Source organism: Myotis daubentonii, chromosome 3, assembly GCF_963259705.1.
Source record: "Myotis daubentonii chromosome 3, mMyoDau2.1, whole genome shotgun sequence".
NCBI lineage: Eukaryota > Metazoa > Chordata > Mammalia > Chiroptera > Vespertilionidae > Myotis > Myotis daubentonii.
Window position 1 is genome coordinate 218217882 of NC_081842.1, and position 16766 is coordinate 218234647.

The following is a 16766-nucleotide window of genomic DNA, read 5'->3' on the forward strand; positions in this document are numbered from 1 at the left end:
TGCATTTAAAACAGGTTAGTCTTGCCGTGACCGGTGTGGCTCAGTTGGTTGGGCGTTGTCCCATTTACCAAAAAGTTTACTAGTTCAATTCCCCGTAAGGGCACATGCCCAGGCTGCTGGCTCCATCCCCAGTAGAGGGCGTGCAGAAGGCACCCGATAGATGTTCTGCTCTCACATAGATGTTTCTCTCTGTCCTTCTCTCTCTAAAAATCAATAAAAATGTTTTTAAAATAAAAATATTAAAAGGTGCCGAAACCGGTTTGGCTCAGTGGATAGAGCGTCGGCCTGCGGACTGAAAGGTCCCAGGTTCGATTCCGGTCAAGGGCATGTACCGGGCATATCCCCAGTAGGAGATGTGCAGGAAGCAGCTGATCGATGTTTCTCTCTCATCGATGTTTCTAACTATCTCTCTCTCTTCCTCTCTGTAAAAAATCAATAAAATATATTTTTAAAAAAATATATTAAAAGGTTGGTCTTGCTGGTTACAGAAGCTTCATGCATTTGTGGTGAAATGATCCGTGGCAGTGGTTCGTGGCCATGAAAGCTTTACCGCGTTATGTACTATTGAACCAAGAATCAGGGTAAAAATGTAAAAGTAACTGTGTGCTCTGTCAGCCTCACGTAAGCATCTGAATTTGGAACAGTAATAGTTGAATTTATGAGTATGTTGTGGGTATTTAACAGTATTTGTTATTTTCATATCTCAGAATAGCATATCTAATTTAAAAGAATTATATGTATAAATTGGCATTAGAATACAAATGTAAATGCTTTTAATGAAAATTTACAATTTTTTAATGTTTAGCATAGTTTTCTATTTATCTTTATTTCAGGTATCATAATTATAAAATATCTGAGTAATATATTTTTGTTGCTATTCAGGACTTAGTTAATTCACCCCAATAATATTCATATAATAAAAAGGTCACTGAACATTTCACTTTTATTTCGATAGTTTAAAAGCAATTTGTAGGTTCTATTTCCATCTGTAAACACGGGATAAGGCCGGGCAGGCACCTCAGAGGGCAGCCGGGGGCTGACCAGGGCTCTGAATGATAAGTTGCCAGGAGAGAGTTTGGCCCTAAAATAAGTTATCTGTCAAAATGGATTTACTGCTGAAGAAGCGAAGATGTTAAACTGCAGATGAATTAGGAGTTACTGGCCACGTCTACCCTGTGGAGTAGAACCAGGGTGTCCAGGGATGCGCGGCCGGCCGGTTTCCCTCTAGTCACCTGTTTCCCTCCAGCCAGTGAGCCCTTAGCTTTTCAAATAGGAAACATGGCAGCGCTTCTCCGTCAGTGTGTGGAGCGGGTTTAAGCTTCCATCAGCGTCGCTAAGTTTATAATTGTCTCTATTTTAACTTATGTACAGCTTTTTCCTTTACACAAATGGGTACCAACTTGAAATTTGGGGCATCGCAGCTGAAAACGGCAAAGATGACTTCCAATGTCTTATCCTACTTCGGGGGGAGGTGTGCTGCAATGGCCTCCCGGGAGGACTGGGGACGGTGGACCCAGGAGGGAGGGCGTGATGGAAGGAAACACGCCTGTCTCCAATGACGTTATGGCCTTGGTGCCCTCAGAGCAGTGACGTCATAGCCTTGGTGCCCTCCGAGCAGTGACGCCATAGCCTTGGTGCCCGCAGAGCACCGCGCACCCCTCGCGGCTCGTGGGGACGCGGGTGCCACCCACCGCATGGTGCCCACGGCGACTGCTGCTGGTGTTTGCTGTACTTCCGTCGCCTTTTTGGAGTGTGCGCCTGGCACCCGCTTTTAAAGCTTCTGTAAACAGCAGCCGTTCTACCCTGGCAGTGGCCTCATCCATGTCCTGTGGACCGCGCTGGAGGGAAGCGCGACAGGACCCCCCAAATTTGCCGGGTTGTGTACGGGTTCTTCTGACCCGTGGGCTCTGGGAAACCCGCCGATGCTGGGGGGCGCCTTCTCGGCACCCCGCTGCCCCCACATTCCCCCCAAAGGAGCCACTGCCACCAGCCCCTCCCAGTGTCGGGGCCAGGAGGGGGCGCTCTGGTCGGGAGGGGACTCGGGGTGACAGCACACCCGACAGACTGTCGCCCCTTCGCTCAAGGACAGGGGCGCCACCCGGCCGTCCTCCCGCCCGCCCCCGACCGCGGCGAAGCCCGGATTCTAAGTCTCCTCGGGCCACTCCTTCTCCGCGGGCATCGCCGATGGGCTGGTCACTCCGCCTCTGTCACAGGGTCCCAGGCGGCGGGGCGGTCCCTGCTGCTCCCCAGTCTCTGCGAGGGCGACTCCGCGGTGCGGACCCCGCCAGGCGGGCGAGGGGGGCCAGGCGGGCGAGGGGGGCCAGGCGGCCCTCGGCCCGGAGCCGGACTCTCCGAGCAGAGGCGCGGCCGGAACCTCGGGCGCCCAGGTGGTCCAGGCGCCGGAGGGCTGACCGCGTGGCTCTTTCCGGTCCGCGCCGGAAGTGACGCCGCGCGCCCCGGAAGCGCCCCGCGGGCTGCGGGAGCGGCAGCGCGATGGCGGCGGCGGCGGTGTCCGAGGCTTGGCCCGAGCTGGAGCTGGCGGAGCGGCAGCGGCGGCGGGAGCTGCTGCTGACGGGGCCGGCGCTGGAGGAGCGGGTGCGGGCGGCGGGCGGGCGGCTGCCGCCGCGGCTCTTCTCGCTCTCGCTGCTGCACTACCTGGAGGTGAGCGGCTGCGGCAGCCTGCGCGAGCCGGGCCCGGGCCTGGCGCGGGGCCTCCCGCAGCTGCAGAGCCTCGTGCTCCGGCGCAACGCGCTGGGCCCCGGCCTCAGCCCCGAGCTCGGCCCGCTGCCCGCGCTGCGCGTGCTTGATCTGTCGGGCAACGCGCTGGAGGCGCTGCCGCCGGGCCAGGGCCTGGGCCCCGCCGAGCCGCCAGGCCTCCCGCAGCTGCAGACCCTCAACCTCAGCGGCAACCGGCTGCGCGAGCTGCCCGCCGACCTGGCGCGCTGCGCCCCGCGCCTGCAGACCCTCAACCTCACCGGCAACTGCCTGCACTCCTTCCCCGCCGAGCTCTTCCGCCCCGGCGCGCTGCCCCTGCTCAGCGAGCTGGCGGCCGCCGACAACTGCCTGCGGGAGCTCAGCCCCGACATCGCCCACCTGGCCTCGCTCAAGGTCAGCAGGGCGACCCGGCGGGCGGGCGGGCGGGCTGGGCCCGGGCCTGGGAAGCAATCCGTCCCCCGCACCCCCAAGTAACCCCAGCCTCGGCTTCTTCCACTCCCCTCCCCAGAGCGGGGAGAGCCCAGGAGGTGGCCCAGACCCTGCCCCGCACTCCAGGCCTGGGGCGGGACGCTGAGAGGCGGCGCCGTTGACCGCTTTCCCTCTGGGGCGCCGGGCTCTGCCATCCCCGAGCCTCTGACCCACCAGCTTGGCTGCCCCCGGAGAGACCTGAGATTGTGGCGCGGGCTTCTCTGCCCTGGCACGGGCCCCACTGCCAGGGCCGCAGCAGGCCAAGGAGGGGTGGCACCCTCATGGCTCTGCCTGCCTGCGCTCCTGTGACTCCTACCCGGACTCGAGGTGCTGCCCACCTGGGACTGATGGAGGGAGGGGCGGGCAGAGGACCAGCCGCACGTTCCGTAGCCAGGACCACTCATCCAGGGTCCGCCTTCCTGCCGGGAGCCCTGTCGCTCTGTCACCCAGTGCGACTCACGTGTGGGGCTCCCCACCGCAGGTTTCAGAGAGAAGTCAAGCTCCGAAGTGAAACCCTTTGTCCGGTGATAAGAGAAATGGACGTTAAAAGAAAAACCTGCCTCCGTTTTTTGTTTTTTTCCTGAGCTGCTGCCGGAGGTGGGGCTCACTTGGTGGGGCCCAGGTGCCCTCAGTCGTCTGTTGCAACCAAGACCGGTCCTTGCACCCCTCCAGGGGGGGCTCTCGGTCGCACCCCAGGAGCTCAGGGTTCTTTCGGAACAGCAGGTCCCGAGCGGGAACAGGGCGCCGCCTGGGCTCAGAGACTGGCCCCAGCTCTGCCCGTGGGGGTTGTTACCAGCGAGCGGGGAGCAGCTTGAGTCCCCTCCCCGCCTCCCGCCCGTCCCCTACCCTCCCCTCCGTGTGTCAGGTCCAGGCTGTTGCTGGGGCCACTCCCACATGGTCATCCCCCTTTGAGGGAATATGGGTTTCACATCCTCTGGTTCGGGCGCAGCTTCCCCTGGGAGAACTTTGCTCAGCCTCCTGCCCCAGCGCGTTTGCGGGTCCTGAGGGTGCCTCCATTCTGCCCTGCTCTACAGGGCCCCTCCCTCACCCCCCTCCCCTGCCGGCTCTTCATGCTGGAGGCAGACACGTCCCAGCCACCCAGCCAGCGTGTTTTGGTGCCGGGATGAGGGTGACGCAGGTGCAGCTGGCCAGCTACTGCCCTTTGTACAGCACAGGGACTCAGAGCCACCCTGACCTGACTCATCAGCCCTGCCCTGCTCTCCAGGCTTCCGGGATGCTGGTCTAGGTGGCCGGGCTGGCTCCGGACAGCCACTGTCACCATCGCTGGGAGTCGGGGTTCCTGGCTCGGTGCAGGCCCTGCCTCTCGATGGGAGGAGCTGCCGGGTCACCTGGGGCCAGAGACTGCCTTGCCCCTCCCAGTCCAGTCCAGCCTGAGGGGAGAAAGGCCTGGCGTCTAGGTGGGGACAGCCTGTGGCGGGGTGACCAGCAGAGGCCCCTCCGCTGCTCGGACCGTGGGAACTGAAGACCCGTCTGGCTTCCTGAGCCCCTTTTCTTTGTTTGATTCCTGTTTTGAGGGCAGGATCGGCCCCTGCTCTACGGGCACACAGCGGCCCTGCAGTGTCGGCCCTGCTCCCCGTGGGCCCGCAGATGTGAGTGCGTCCTGCACTGCGTGTCAGTGTGGGGAGAGATCTGTTAGCGCCATTGTGCGGGCACCTGTTGTCCCCTGAGGCACCACGGGTCACAGCTAGATTGCGCCTTCCCCTGCCCCTTGCTGCCTTGTCCCCTGACCTAACCGTCCCCCTGAAACGTTGCTGTAGCTGTGACCCGAGGAGCCCGAGGGTCAGGGCAGGTGTTTCATGGAGACCCCTGGCCGCGTCGCCGGCGCGTGGGGTGCTCCGTGCCTGATGCGCGCTCTGCCCTGCAGACGCTGGACCTCGCCAACAACCAGCTGAGTGAGGTCCCCGCGGAGCTGGCCGACTGCCCCAAGCTCAGGGAGCTCAACCTCCACGGGAACCAGCTGAAGGACAGGCGCCTGGAGAAGATGCTGGGCAGCTGCCAGACCAAGTCCATCCTGGAGTACCTGCGGGCGGGGGGCCGCGGCAGGGCCAAGGGCAGGGCCGACCCCGAGAAGGAAGAGAGCCGGCGCCAGAGGAGGGAGCGGAGGAAGAGGGAGGGCGAGGAGGAGGAGGTGGCCGAGGCCAGCCGGCTGCTGCTCCGCGTGCTGCACGTCTCAGAGAACCCGGCCCCGCTGACCATCACGGCCGGCCCCGAGGTCAAGGGCGTGCGGCCGTTCCTCGTGGGGGCTGTCGTGAGGGGCATGGACCTGCAGACGGGCAACGCACTCAAGCGCTTCCTCACCTCTCAGGTGGGTGCCGGCGGCCAGCGGGTGGGTGGGGTGAGGAGACACCACCTCTGAGTGCCTCCGTTTCCTCTCCTGGGAAACGGGAACGCAGCGGCCCTGCTCTGGATATTGGTGAGCAGCATGTGGGCCGTGGGCAGCGGAGTGTGCTGGGCACGTCGAGGGCGCCTCTCGCACACAGAACCAGTGTGCCTGGCGGAGCCGGTGGGGGCTCCTGCTCCTCGCCCACAGCTCACAGTGAGCCGCCGCCGGCGGCCTTGTCGCCCTGGGCCTGAGTGTTCCTCCAGTTCCCGAGTTGCTGGAGTTTCTGGTTCCGCAATGAATCACACTCAGTGCCACATAAGATGGTGTCGGAGTCAGCAGCTCTCACCAGCACATTCCCACGTGAGTCGTGCTGTTTGTTTAGGTTTTAGCGAGACAGACGTCCCGATGGGTTGTCTCCGTGCCCGCGCCCCTCTTTTAAAATAGCAGGCGCGTCTCTGACGTGAGGAGGCCCTGCGGTGGCCCGGGGACAGGCGGCTTCCGGAGGCTCCCGCGGGTCAGGAGTCCTGCCCTGGGAGGGGCAGAGGCAGGGCCAGGCGGCCCGCGCGGAGCTCGCGTTCGGGGGAACGCCGTGGGGCCATGTTTGAGTCGTGCTGCTGTGAGCGCAGCCAGGAGTGTGGTTCCCGTGGCCTCTCGGACGGACGCCTCCCACGTTGTGCCCTGGCGTCAGGGACGAGGAAAGCCCTGGTGACTGGTGACGGGCAGAAGCTGTTTGCCGGGGGCGGTTTCACCGGATGCTACTGGCCGGAGGGGGCAGTGCCGAGCGGGTGGGCGGCTCCCGCCCGCGCACGCCTGGCTCTGAGCGCTGGCGATCTCGCGTTGCAGACGAAGCTGCACGAGGACCTCTGCGAGAAGCGGACGGCGGCCACCGTCGCGACCCACGACCTCCGTGCCGTCCGCGGGCCGCTGCTGTACACCGCCCGCCCGCCGCAGGACCTCAAGGTGACCGCCCCTCCGGGCTGCGCGGGGTGGCTCTGGTGCCGGAGCGTCTGCAGGTAGCCGGCAGCTCCTCGCCCTCCGGCTCCCGGGGCAGCAGGGGCCTGTTCACGCCGCGGCGCAGGCTCAGGAGTGGGACCGGTAAAGGGGTTCCTTCACTTGCTCACTCGCTTTAAACCGGAAACTCCTGCTTTGCATCCCAACGGCAAAGCCCCAGTGGGGCCTGACCTTGGCCGGCTGTCCCGGCAGGTCCGGCCATGCTGTTGGCCTCTGCACGGGCGTGAGGCCCCGGGTGGGGCGGGTCCCGTGCCTGCCCAACGGGCGCTGCTGGCCGGCCCTTGGCCTTACAGGATCTGTAGTCTTGGAGACGCGGCTGTGTGTTGGGTTTGAGGTTTAGCTCAGTTTAAGCACTGGGGTGTTGGGGTGTTGGGGTGTTGGGGCTCCTAGGTGACCTCTGAAGCACATGTGAGCACGCGTGATGCAGGGGCAGAATGGCAGCCGTGGGGCAGCCATGGGGCAGCCGAGGAGGGGGCGGGGGCGGGGCTGCTGGAGTGAGTGGCCGAGAGTGTCTCCACATGAGCTGACCTGAGGTTTCACCCCAAAGATCGTCCCCCTGGGGCGCAAGGAGATCAAGGCCAAGGACCTGGTGCGGCAGCTGCAGGCGGAGGCGGAGGAGCACCGGAAGCAGAGGAAGAGGCAGACCGTCTCGGGCCTGCACAGGTGGCCCCTGGTCCCGGCCCGTCCTCGATCTTGTCCACCGCCAGTTAGGAAGCGCCTGACCTTGCCAGGGACTGAGGCCTCTCCCGGAAGTCCATCCCTCTCCTGCCAGGGCCTCGCTGCGGGTGGGGTGAAAGGCGGTGCCTGAGACCGTGTGGCGTGGACGCCACTTCCCAGGGAGCCTGTGTTGCCTCAGGAGGGCGGCTCTTGGCACCAAGGACGCAGGTGGTGGGGGAACCGAGTCACCCACAGCCCGAGGGAGACAAACCCCCACACGCCCAGCATTTTCCCGGGTCTCACAGCTGGGAGTGACCGCGGGCCTTGGCCCTGCCTCCTCAGCCCAGACGCCGTCCCCGCAAACACGGTTTCGGGACACTCTGTGCCTTGAGCTGTGGGACGTGCCTAGGTCTTTCTTGGGGTCAAGGGCTTTGATTTGCCCGGTTTAACCTCCGGGCGCTGTGGCAGCTTCACTGTTAACGGCTTCTCTGCACAGGTACCTCCACCTGCTGGACGGGAAGGAGCAGTACCCCTGCCTCCTGGACGCCGACGGCGACGTCATTTCCTTCCCGCCGATAACCAACAGCGAGAAGACCAAGGTGGGCTGAGAGTAGGCGTCCCTGCGTCTTCCATGCGACGTCAGGCGCGCACGGCCCGGCCTGGGCCACACCACGTCAGGGTGCGCGCAGCCCGCGGTCCGTGTCCGTTGGCTTGAGTGGCACGTGTGTGAGGTTTCCCCAGATTCGGTGTTGCAGTTGCTGGTGTCGCTGTTGGTAACTTGACTCTTTTCTGACATGTTCCTGGTTTCTCTTTAAGATTAAGAAAACAACTTGCGATTTGTTTTTGGAAGTGACAAGTGCGACAAGTCTGCAGGTCTGCAAAGACATCATGGACGCCCTCGTTCTGGTGAGTAGCCCCGCCTCCAGGCGACGGGCAGAGGACCGCGTGGGTCTCCGGGCACCTCCCAGGGCTGCCTCTGATCTCTGGGTCATTTGCAGAAAATGGCAGAAATCAACAAATACACCGTAGAAAACAAGGAGGAGGGCTCTGTCTCAGACACTGAAGCGGACGCCACTTCCGGACGCCTCTCGGAGCCTGGAAGGCACCCCAGCCCTGACCGAGATGGGAGCGCCCCCCTGGTGGTGGAGCAGGTGCGGGTGGTGGACGAGGAGGGGCACCTGAAGGTGGTGTACCCATCCAAGACGGACCTGGACATCGCCGCTGCCCACGTGACGGTCATCCGCTGAGACGCCGCCAGCGCCTCTAGCCACCTGGACAGCTCTGCCCCCGTGGGGCTCACGCGTGGGGGCACTGAGTTACTGGCTGCCCTGCCCCCTGGGCGGTTTTGAAGCTGTCTGCAGTCTTTGTCCAGTTTGCAGACGTGCCACGCTGTCACGTGCTTACACTCTCCTGCCTCCAGCTTTCACTAAGGCTTTGGATGACGTTGCTCAGCGCACTGCACTGTGAGAACGCGCTGGGGTCATGTGGGCACAGCCAGCTGCTCCCGGGAGACTCCGTGGACATGGCGTTCCGTCCCAGCCGGAGCCTGCGCCGCGAGCATCGCCTCTTCCACCGCTGCTGGTGCACTGAGCACGCGCAGCCTCGTCCTCAGCCTGCGGGGGACGCGTTGCTGGTGGACGCTTAGGGGTGGCGATTCAGAGGGGCACCTGCCGGGGGGAGGAGTCAGCGGGACTTAGAGCCGCTGGTGAGTGAGCCTGTGGTGACGAGCAGATGGCAGACCCCAGTCCCAGGGGGACGTGCAGGTGGGTGGGGCTGTAGGTGTTTCTGGTGTTAAACGTCTCGGCAGGAAGCCTGTGTCTGCGTGTGTTGTGTGAGCACACGCATGTGCCCTCCCAGGGCCACGTGCTTGGGTCCGGGAGCGGCCGCAGGGCCGCGGGGCCGACTGCGCCGTCAGGCTCTGGCTGGAGCGGGGAGGGCCTCCTCCGCTTCCGTGTTTCGTGGCCGTTGATTCCACGGCCCCAAGCTGCAGAGGCCCATGTCCGTCTGGGGGAGGGCGCTTAGCCATCGGAACCCGACGCACGGGGCCTGGGAGCTCAGCTAGCCTGCTCTGCGGGACGTGGTGGGTGGCTGAGACCCCGACCTGGCTCTGACCATCAGGCCTTCCCACCGTTGTCCCTGGGCTGACGTGGGTGAGCCGCCAAAGGCACTCCTTGCTGCCCTGCTCCCCCCACCCCACCCTCGAGCCTCCTGTGCAGTGTCTGCTGGTGCCTGGCTCACACATGGCCTCGGGCAGTCAGCGCTGACACTGGCAGGCGTGGGGTCTGCGGGTCACAGTGGAGCAGGGAGAGGGGCCACAGCCCAGCTGTCCTCCAGGCCCCTGGCTCGGTGCACCTGGTGCCACTCTCCCCATCCTGCATCTACAGCGACCTTAGTGGGAGCGCCTGCTCTTCCCGGCCGCTCTCAGTGGGGTTGGCAGGTCTGCAAAACAGACCCCAGACCCCAGGCCGCTCGGCCCACCTGCAGCCCTGCCTCCCGGGCCACTCGGCCCACTCTCCTGTGCCTGTTGTCGGGAGGCTGGGCACCAACTCGGCAGGGGCCCTAAGGACTGTGCCCTGTATGTTGGCCCTGGGGGATCAGTCTCAGAGGCCTCATGCCCCCGGGGCAGGGACACTGGCTCCTGAGACCCGTGGGGTGCGTGCACGTGCGCAGCTCGAGCAGGCATCGTGTTGGCCTGACATCTGGTCAGCCCAGGAGGAGGCTGGAGGAGGTCCTCCGTGTCCAGGCAGTGCTGGCTCCCAGCAGTGCCCTCAGCGTGGGTCACCTGCCACCTGCTCGCCCCTCCCTGCCCTGGATACCTGCCCAGGACTGTCGGCCTTGCCCCAGGCCACTCATACCTGTCCATCAGCAAGGCCGGAGCCTGCAGTGCACCTGGGAAGTCGGGGAGGAGTGGGCAAGGGCTACCAGGACCCCTTCTGTCCTCACCCTCTGCCACTCCCGGTTCCCCCAGGGCAGACTGGCCCCACGGAGGCCCATGCCCCTGCCCACCTCCCCGCAGCCCCCACCCCACGGCCTTTCCTGGATCGGCGCCAGAGGGTGAGGCTGGGAGAGGTGCGCCAGCTGCACCCCCTCCCTCCCCTGATGGGGCCAGAAGGGTGCGGAGGCCGAGACCAGAGCTGACAGGACCCTCCCTGAGGTCCCTCCAGCAGGCCCACAGGACCCGGTCCCTGCCCACCTTGGGGTCAGAGCCGGACACCACCTGGATACAGACTCCTGACGTCCCCCCAACCAGCCACCGGTGCCCCTGTAGGCAGCTTGGCCTGACAAGGGGGACTTAACACGGGGCCGCGAGGACAGTGGCTCCTCATCTCCCACCCTCGTCCTGAGATGCCGGCCCTGGGACAGGAGCAGGTCTGGCCGCACCCCGGCCCTCAGGCCCAGCCAGGAGGGCACGTCCCAAGGCCCCCTCACAGCTGTCCAGGCACCAGTCACATCTGGCCCGGGGAACATGGCCACCGGCATCTTTCATTCAACAGACATTTAATTTAATGACTAATACACTCTTTCCCAGCGGAAGGAAAGAAGCGGGCAGACCAGGGGTGAGAGTGGAGGCCGCTCCCTGCTCTGCCTGGGGAGTGTCTTCCAGGAACAGGTCTCGGCCCCTGGGAGGGCGGGCAGAGGCGCGCTTGGGGGCCTCTGTATGGGCGGGGGGGGGGGGGGTCTGTATAGGGATGCGTGTATCTGGGGGGAGTCTATACAGATGCGTGTATGTGGGGGGTCTGTATAGGGATGCGTGTATCTGGGGGGAGTCTATACAGATGCGTGTATGTGGGGGTCTGTATAGGGGTGCATGTATGTAGGGGCCAGTATATAGATGCATGTCTGTGGGGAGAGTCTATAGGATGTGTGTTGGGGGAATCTATATAGGGATGCGTGTATATGGGGGAATCTGTACAGATGCATGTGTGTGGGTCCGTATACAGACGCATGTGTATAGGAGGGTCTATAGGGGGATGCGTGTTTATGGGGGGAGTCCATACAGATGCATGTTTGTGGGAGGGTCTGTATACAGATGGCATGTACATGGGAGGGCCTATGGGGGGGTGTATAAGGGGGGAGCCTGTACAGATGCCTGTATGGGGGAGTCTGTATAGGATATGTGTTGGGGGGTCTGCATGAAGGCCCCCGGCCTGTGCCCGTGGCCATGGCCGTGGCCCCGGCGGCACTATTTGCACTTGTGGACTAGGTAGCCGGCCACGTAGCCCAAGATGAAGATGACCCAGAAGAGGGCCACTCCTCCCAGCATCCTCATGGTGACCCCCAGCCGGCCCGAGCACAGCTTCCGGGAGAGCCTAGGGTGAGAGGGCAGCAGTGAGCCCTGGGGCGGGGAGTAGGGGGGAGCCCCAGGGCAGGTGGGCCCCAAAGGAAGTGGGGGTGCTGGGGCGCTCTGCTGATGTGGGCAACAGGAGGGAGCCCGCGGGGAAGGAGCAGAGGCGGAGGGCCCAGGTTTGCTCAGAGGCCAGGGGAGGGGGGCACCCGGGGTGTGGAGCAGAGGCTGCCCCCACTCACCTCTCGCAGCAGGGGGCCTCTTCCGGGCTGGACGCAGCCCCCACACTGACCTCATCCCACCTGCTGTACTGCACACAGGGGTCCTGGGGCTCCATGCTGGGTGGGGAGCTGACGTGGCTGGGGGCGTGGCAGCCTCGCCGGGCTCACTGTAGGGCAGGACCCTGCGGACAGTGAGGGGAGGGGTGCTTTCAGGGGGAGTCTCCCTGGGCGCGGGAGGAGGGGGAGAGATACTAAGGTGGGTGGCGGCTACCCACACCTCCCATCCGCCTTACGAGGTGACCAGGGCCAGAGTGCTACGCCACTGGCCCAGTCACGTGGGAGGGGCAAAGTGGACATTCCTGCCCCGGAGGCTGCAAGTCCAGAACGCTGTGCTCAGGAATGCGCGCATCCACCCAGCACTGGGCCTCCCGCGCCCGGGCCAGGGCCGATGACCACTTCCTGCTGCCCTTCCCTGACAGATAAGGCCTGGCCAGCCGTCTCTGGAGGTCGGGAAGGGAAGGGAGGGGGCTGTGGCTGGCGAGCTCAGCCTGTGGGGGGTGGGGGCGCCCGGGCGGGCCCCACAGCAGCTACGCCCTGGCCTGTAGCTCCCTAGTCCCTCCCCCAGCACTGCCTGCGGGAGAAGCCAGGGCTTGGGGGCGCCTGGGCCTGCTGGGGAGGCTGCAGCAGCTGGCCCCTCACTTCTAGGGCCTGAGACTTGGCTCAGCCCCCACCAGCCTGGGAGACGCTGACTGGGTCCCAGCTAGTCTTGGACACAGAGGGCGCCCTGGCCCGTGTGCTCAGTGGTTTGAGCACAGGCCCCAGGACTGAAGGGTCATGGTTTCGAATGGGACCTGGTCAGGGTACGTGTGGGAGGCAACCAGTCAACGTGTCTCATCCATTTTTCCCTCTCTCCCTCCCCCTCCCTCCCTTCCACTCTTTCTGAAAAAACAAGGAAAAACCTATCCTCAGGTGAGGATTAAAAAAAGCACACAAAAAAAAAAAAGCACAGAGGGCCCTTTGCTGGGAGAAGCCAGCCCCAGGCGGTTAACCCCTGGCTCGCTGGTGTTCACCCTCTCTAGGGCCCAGGCCGTGGGAGGAAGGGAGGCCTGAGGGAGGGCTTCACACCGCACTCCCTCCTGTGGGCAGAACCCTCATCTTCCCTCAGCACTGTGCCCGCTGCCGCCCAGTGACACCGGGCTGAGGCCAGCTTGATCCCATCCCCATCCCCTGCCGTCCTCGGTCACCAGGGGTGGGCCGGGCGCTCTCCTGGGCCAGGGGAGGGGGGAGCAGGGGGGAGCTTCTGCTTTCCTGAAAGGCAGCCACCTCCTTCCTGCTGCCCTGATGTGAGGGCCGGAGCGCTGGCAGCCGCCTTGTGACCTGGATGCCACACCAACCCAGGCGGCACTGCCCCGAAGCCACACCCACTGCCCACTGGGGGCTTCTGATGCCAGGAGAGTCGCCCCAACCTCGCGCGGCCGGGCCAGGGGGTTCTTGTCACTCAGCAGGACGCGTCCCAAACAGGCGCCGTGGCTCAGCCATCCGGCTGGACAAAGCTCCAGGAGCGGGTGAGGGGCTCAGAGCCGGACCGCGCCTGCTCGGAATCGGCTGTCCAGCCCACACACCGGGCACACCGCGTCCCAGAGGCCTGGGGCCGTGCCACCTGGCGGCGACATGCCAAGCCCTGGGAGCCCGGGTACCAACCACCAGCTCCTGGGAGCCTGAGGCAGCTCCACGCACCTTAGCCCCCTTCACCCCGAAGCACCTCTGGGCAGCCCACAACTTACAAGGGGTGTCCTGGCCAGGGGGACCGACTGCAGCCCGCGGTCCAGGGAGATGGGCGGAACCTGCGGCGGAGCTCAACCTTAAATAGGAAAGAGAAGGTGACGGGCGGCCCTGGGCCTCCCCGCGGCTCCCCATGGGTCAGGCCAGAACCCGTGGACCGGGACAGCGCATGGCCCCGACCCCCACCGCGCAGACCCGGTCTCAGGCCACCCGTTCGCAGGCCGGGGAGGCCGCGGCCTCAGAGGGCCGGGGGCTGCCGCCGCCGAGGCCCCCAACACCCGCCCCCCCCACACACACACACACATACACACACACATACACACAGCCCCGGACGCACGAGGAGGCGGCACACGACCTCGCATCACCTGGCGCGGACTGTCCAAGCGGCCAGAGGGCGCGGAGCTGGGGGGCGGGGCTGGGGCGCGGGGCCGGGGCCGGGGCCGGGGCGGGAGTGGGGAGCGGACCGGGGAGGTCCGAGCCCGGAGGGACCTGGAGGCGGGACCGAGCCCGAGGGCGGGGCAGGGGCGGGGCCGGCGGGGGGCGGCCCCCAGGCCGGGGCTGCTGGGGTGACGGGCCTCCGGGACTGGGGCGGCTGGGCGCGTCTCCCCAGGACCCCGACCCCGCGGGAGCGGGGAGACTCGGGGAGCCGAACTCAGAGCGGGGCCCCCGGGGCGCCTGGGTTTGAACCCAAAGGCGCGGCGCTGGGCTGGGTCTCCCCGCGGCCGGCGCGGTTGCGGTCGGTCGTCCGGGCTGCGGGCTGCAGGGACCAGAGGCCGGGGAGCCGGACCTCAGCGCGGGTGCAGGGCCGGGCGGGCGGGCGCGGAGCAGAGCGGCGCCCCAGCGCCTCCCGCGTCCGCACGTGCTCAGGCGCCTGGACTTGGGAGCCTCTGGGAGGAGCCTGCCGCCTCCTGGAGCTCCCGCCCCGTCAAACCCGGGGACCGTGTGCGCGTTCATCTGAGCCCCACTGACCGAGCAGCAGCGTCTCACCGGGTGGCAGTTCTCTCGGGAGAGCGCAGTCGTGCCCCTTATTTCCCTCATTACAATCAAGGGGGGCTGCATGGAACCCCCGGGGGTGGGTCAGGGGGCGGGGCCTCTGGGATCGGATGAAAGGAAGATGACTGACACATGCACCTTCCGCACGAGTGGGTCTGGGTGAGGCCGGCAATTAACGCAGCAGCGAGAGGGTTCCGGGTCTGGCCCGGTGCGTGGGTTGGCCCTGGGGTCTGGAAAATGAGGAGTTACCTTGACATTTCGAAGGCACGTTATCTGAGATGCAAAAGGCAATGAACTGGCCGGTGAAGGTCAAGATTGACCTTTGCAGGGGGATTCTAGCCTGGGACTGGACGACCGGCCATGAACAGCTTTCAGTTACCAAGTTTCCATTCCACACCCTCCCATGGGGTGTCTTTCCGTGCGTTTGTAAGGCCGCCACGCAGGCCTCCCCCGAGCTTGTGGGGTTTCGTTGTGGCCCCTTTTCGCCCACGGTGGCAACAGAGTACCCACGCCCGGCCACCTTCCTCCAAGGAGTCGCCCTTGCAAGACAATGGCCCCAGGCAGGGAGCCCCTGGGGCTGGGGCAGGGGAGGGAAGTGTGGTGGGCAGAGCAAGGGCGAAGGTCAGAAGGTCACCAGTCCAGAAGGTCACCAGATGGAAAGCTCCCTGTGGTAGCCCGTAGGGCGGGACCTCACCCCCAGGGGACCTCTCCTCCCCTAGCATCTCCCTGGGCCTGAGGGTGGGACCCCCTGACCTGTCTCCCTACAGATGACATGGTGGACGGAAGGGGCCACGTGCTGACCTGACAGCTCAGGGAAGGCCTGCGTGGCGGCCCTGCAAACTCAGACCTACGTGACCACAGAGGATGGTCTGACATTAAACTTAAACTAAAGCAGTGATGGTGGGTGTTAGGTCGAAAGGGGGTCCAGGAGCTGATGCACGCCTCCGCCAGGCAGATGGTGACGCAGATACGGGGCCCTTCCTAGGATCCGTAACAGGCCAGGGCACCAGGTAGATGGTGACGCAAATACCGGTCCCGCCCTGGAATTCCTAACAGGTCAGCTACCAGACAGATGAGGACACCTGGAAAAGCCGTGACGACCCCCGTGGCGGGAACTCCCACAGCTCATGCTCCCCGCCCTCACTGAACAGCTGTATAAAAAAAGCGCCCCCCTCCCTGTTGGCGTGGATCCACGTGCCCTGTCTTTGGGGTTCGTGGGTCGCAGAATAAAACCTCTCCTTCCTTCCTTTTCTGATCAACTCTCTTTATTTCCTACGCCGCCTCCTGAGCCACCTAACCTAACAGTGGGCAGTTATGTCCTAGGCCAGTATCTTCACTGACAAGGTCAAGCTTGGCCTTCACTGAGCCTGTCTGTCCTTTTGCATCTGTGATAACACACCCTTGAAATGTCTGGGTCACTTGTAACTTCCCTTTTTCTGGAGCCCCTGGGGCACAACCAGATGTGCAGGGTGCCAGGACAGAGACCACAAATCCCTTCACTATCATGTTAATTGTTCCTGCACCCACCTAAGCATGTGTCCATCATTTTACTTTGTATCCGATCCCAGGGGTTTCCCCACTTGGCTTTCTCCCGCCCCTCTAGTCTATCACCAATGGATTTCATGTAACCCACCTGTGTCCCTCCTTTGACTGCAATGTATAAATACAGATGTAACCCGCCATTCTCCGGAGCATTATCTCAATCCCTTGAGGTTCTGCCTCCCGGCTTGTCGACAGTTTGGCTCAAATAAACTCACAACAATTCTTTACAGGTTTCCATGGTTTTATGTTAACAACATCTAGGCCGCAGTTGTATTTCAGCTCCAGGCCCAGAAAAGCAGTAAAACCAGACCAGCGACCGGACTGGCGACCCGGCAGGTACGGCACCAGGTGTCTGACCTACCTGAGTTCTGGCTGAGAAAAGAATTCAGAGCCGAGACTCAAGCTGGAAGGGTTCCTGGGTGAGCAGAGAGAAAGGACCCTGAAGAGAGATTTTGGGGTGTGGGCAGGGCTCCCTAACCCCTCCGAGGGGTGACTGCTTTCTCCTGCAGACTGACCCATGGGTCTGCCGGGCCCTCCCCTCCAGCCCCGGTTCTGGAAGGGTGGGGTGTGCACAGGACACCCCGAGGCGGGGAGGAGAGGTCAGAAGCACCCCACCTGCGTGCCCGGGTGGAGGGTCTCAGGGGCCCGGTCCTGATGAGCAGTGTCTCCAGGACTTGCTCTCCCCGCTCCCTTTCTTGGCCAGTGGTCCGCCCGTCCGCCCTGGCGACCTTCCAACTGGCCCCTTGTC

General features: G+C 64.0%; 2 protein-coding genes across 3 annotated transcripts; one reads left to right on the forward strand and one right to left on the reverse strand.

Annotated features, from left to right (window-relative positions):
• The first annotated feature begins 2442 nt into the window (after positions 1–2442).
• On the forward strand, positions 2443–9005 carry LRRC47 (leucine rich repeat containing 47). The gene is made up of 7 exons (XM_059691485.1): positions 2443–3108; positions 5069–5509; positions 6371–6487; positions 7086–7201; positions 7692–7794; positions 8012–8101; positions 8194–9005. Exons 1-7 carry the CDS (start codon positions 2494–2496, stop codon positions 8440–8442), a joined length of 1731 nt encoding a protein of 576 aa, XP_059547468.1. The 5' UTR covers positions 2443–2493; the 3' UTR covers positions 8443–9005.
• A 1964-nt stretch (positions 9006–10969) lies between these two features.
• SMIM1 (small integral membrane protein 1 (Vel blood group)) lies at positions 10970–13896 on the reverse strand. 2 transcript variants are annotated; one of them, XM_059691507.1, is made up of 4 exons: positions 13821–13896; positions 13486–13562; positions 11723–11883; positions 10970–11505 (listed from the first exon to the last, which is right to left on the reverse strand). In XM_059691507.1, the coding sequence occupies exons 3-4, from the start codon at positions 11815–11817 to the stop codon at positions 11379–11381; spliced, it is 222 nt and encodes a 73-aa protein (XP_059547490.1). In that variant the 5' UTR covers positions 11818–11883; positions 13486–13562; positions 13821–13896; the 3' UTR covers positions 10970–11378. The 2 variants fall into 2 exon arrangements, with proteins under 2 accessions (XP_059547490.1, XP_059547491.1); XM_059691508.1 differs by having other exon boundaries at positions 11723–11925.
• Between the last annotated feature and the right edge of the window lie 2870 nt (positions 13897–16766).

Excerpts from the sequence above, each read along its gene's own strand:
- LRRC47 (XM_059691485.1), top strand. The coding sequence starts at position 2,494 with ATGGCGGCGGCGGCGGTGTCCGAGGCTTGGCCCGAGCTGGAGCTGGCG. Across the intron at positions 5,510-6,370 it reads AGCGCTTCCTCACCTCTCAG|ACGAAGCTGCACGAGGACCT; the intron begins GTGGGTGCCGGC and ends CTCGCGTTGCAG. Across the intron at positions 6,488-7,085 it reads GCCCGCCGCAGGACCTCAAG|ATCGTCCCCCTGGGGCGCAA; the intron begins GTGACCGCCCCT and ends TTCACCCCAAAG.
- SMIM1 (XM_059691507.1), bottom strand. The coding sequence starts at position 11,817 with ATGGAGCCCCAGGACCCCTGTGTGCAGTACAGCAGGTGGGATGAGGTC. Across the intron at positions 11,506-11,722 it reads GAGGCCCCCTGCTGCGAGAG|GCTCTCCCGGAAGCTGTGCT; the intron begins GTGAGTGGGGGC and ends CTCTCACCCTAG.